Source organism: Eurypyga helias, unplaced genomic scaffold (assembly GCF_000690775.1).
Source record: "Eurypyga helias isolate BGI_N326 unplaced genomic scaffold, ASM69077v1 scaffold4916, whole genome shotgun sequence".
NCBI classification, from domain to species: domain Eukaryota; kingdom Metazoa; phylum Chordata; class Aves; order Eurypygiformes; family Eurypygidae; genus Eurypyga; species Eurypyga helias.
This window is the reverse complement of record NW_010255885.1, coordinates 32896-33834: the sequence shown is the minus strand read 5'-3', so window position 1 is coordinate 33834 and position 939 is coordinate 32896. Positions and strand designations below refer to the sequence as shown.

The window sequence follows — 939 nt, the reverse complement described above, 5'->3', positions numbered from 1 at the left end:
AAATGAAAAGTGCGTTCGAGCTGCCCACGACAGCAGGTGCTTTATTCTGAGCAGGTTTTCCCCACAGACACGCGTGTACGCACCAGGCCAGCAGTGACCAGAAGTTATTTTACATCTACAATGACTGAACAAATGACACCGATCCTTGTCCGTATTCGGGAGCTGGTAGAGGGTACAACCACCCAAAACTTCATCAGGACGTGCTTGCCTAAAGCTTATTTGTCACCACTGACTCAGTCACGTAACATATTTTATAACCAATTAAAATAATATATTAAAAAAAAAAAATCTACTTGTTAACACAGTCCACAATACACTGCTCCTTACACCAAACGGGGACAAAAGAAATTGGGAAGCCCAAAGTAGCCCAGGATGACCATCGTCTCAGGAAAGGGAGTTTATTCATCCGAGTCCAGGTCACTGTCTCCAGCAATGGAATGAAAGTCCTCGCTGTCTTCCTCATCCTCAGACAGATGGACCTGGCTCAAGACGCTCGGCCCGCAGCGCTGCTGTTCTTCCTCCTCCTCCTCCTCCGAGATCTCATACCCTCCAATGCTGCTGAAACTGGTATCCCGTGTGTTGGACTTGGGGTCTGGTTCTTCGTAGCTGCCATAACTAGAAGAGAGAAGATACTCTTACTACACCATCATTTCAAATCAGCTGCTGATAGCAACAATTCCGTATTCCACTTCTGTAAAAGGTCCCTGGCTTGAAGTCCTGGTGGAACACTCAGAACCACCGTGCGCTTCAATTCTGTCAATGGGCAGCTTTTTAAAACAAAAAAAACCCAGTTCTCCTGATGCAACAACTGTCTACCAGCATCCTCATCCCACTGATCTACTCAGGGCAGGAAAGACATCACTCCAAACCTTCCATCTGTCCCCTTTCCTGCAGACAAGGGCAGACAGCCCATTCTCGTCACCTCTAGCGTTTCCTGCT

At 47.3% G+C, this 939-nt stretch overlaps 1 protein-coding gene across 1 annotated transcript in view; it reads right to left on the bottom strand.

Annotated features, from left to right (window-relative positions):
* Positions 1 to 263: 263 nt before the first annotated feature.
* The window catches only part of LOC104511009 (transcription initiation factor TFIID subunit 1-like), a 32805-nt gene continuing 32129 nt past the window's right edge, over positions 264 to 939 (bottom strand). Inside the window, exon 37 of the mRNA XM_010153451.1 lies at positions 264 to 615. Coding sequence (XP_010151753.1) covers positions 399 to 615 — 217 coding nt within the window. The 3' untranslated portion in view covers positions 264 to 398. The remainder of the gene's footprint in view (positions 616 to 939) is intronic.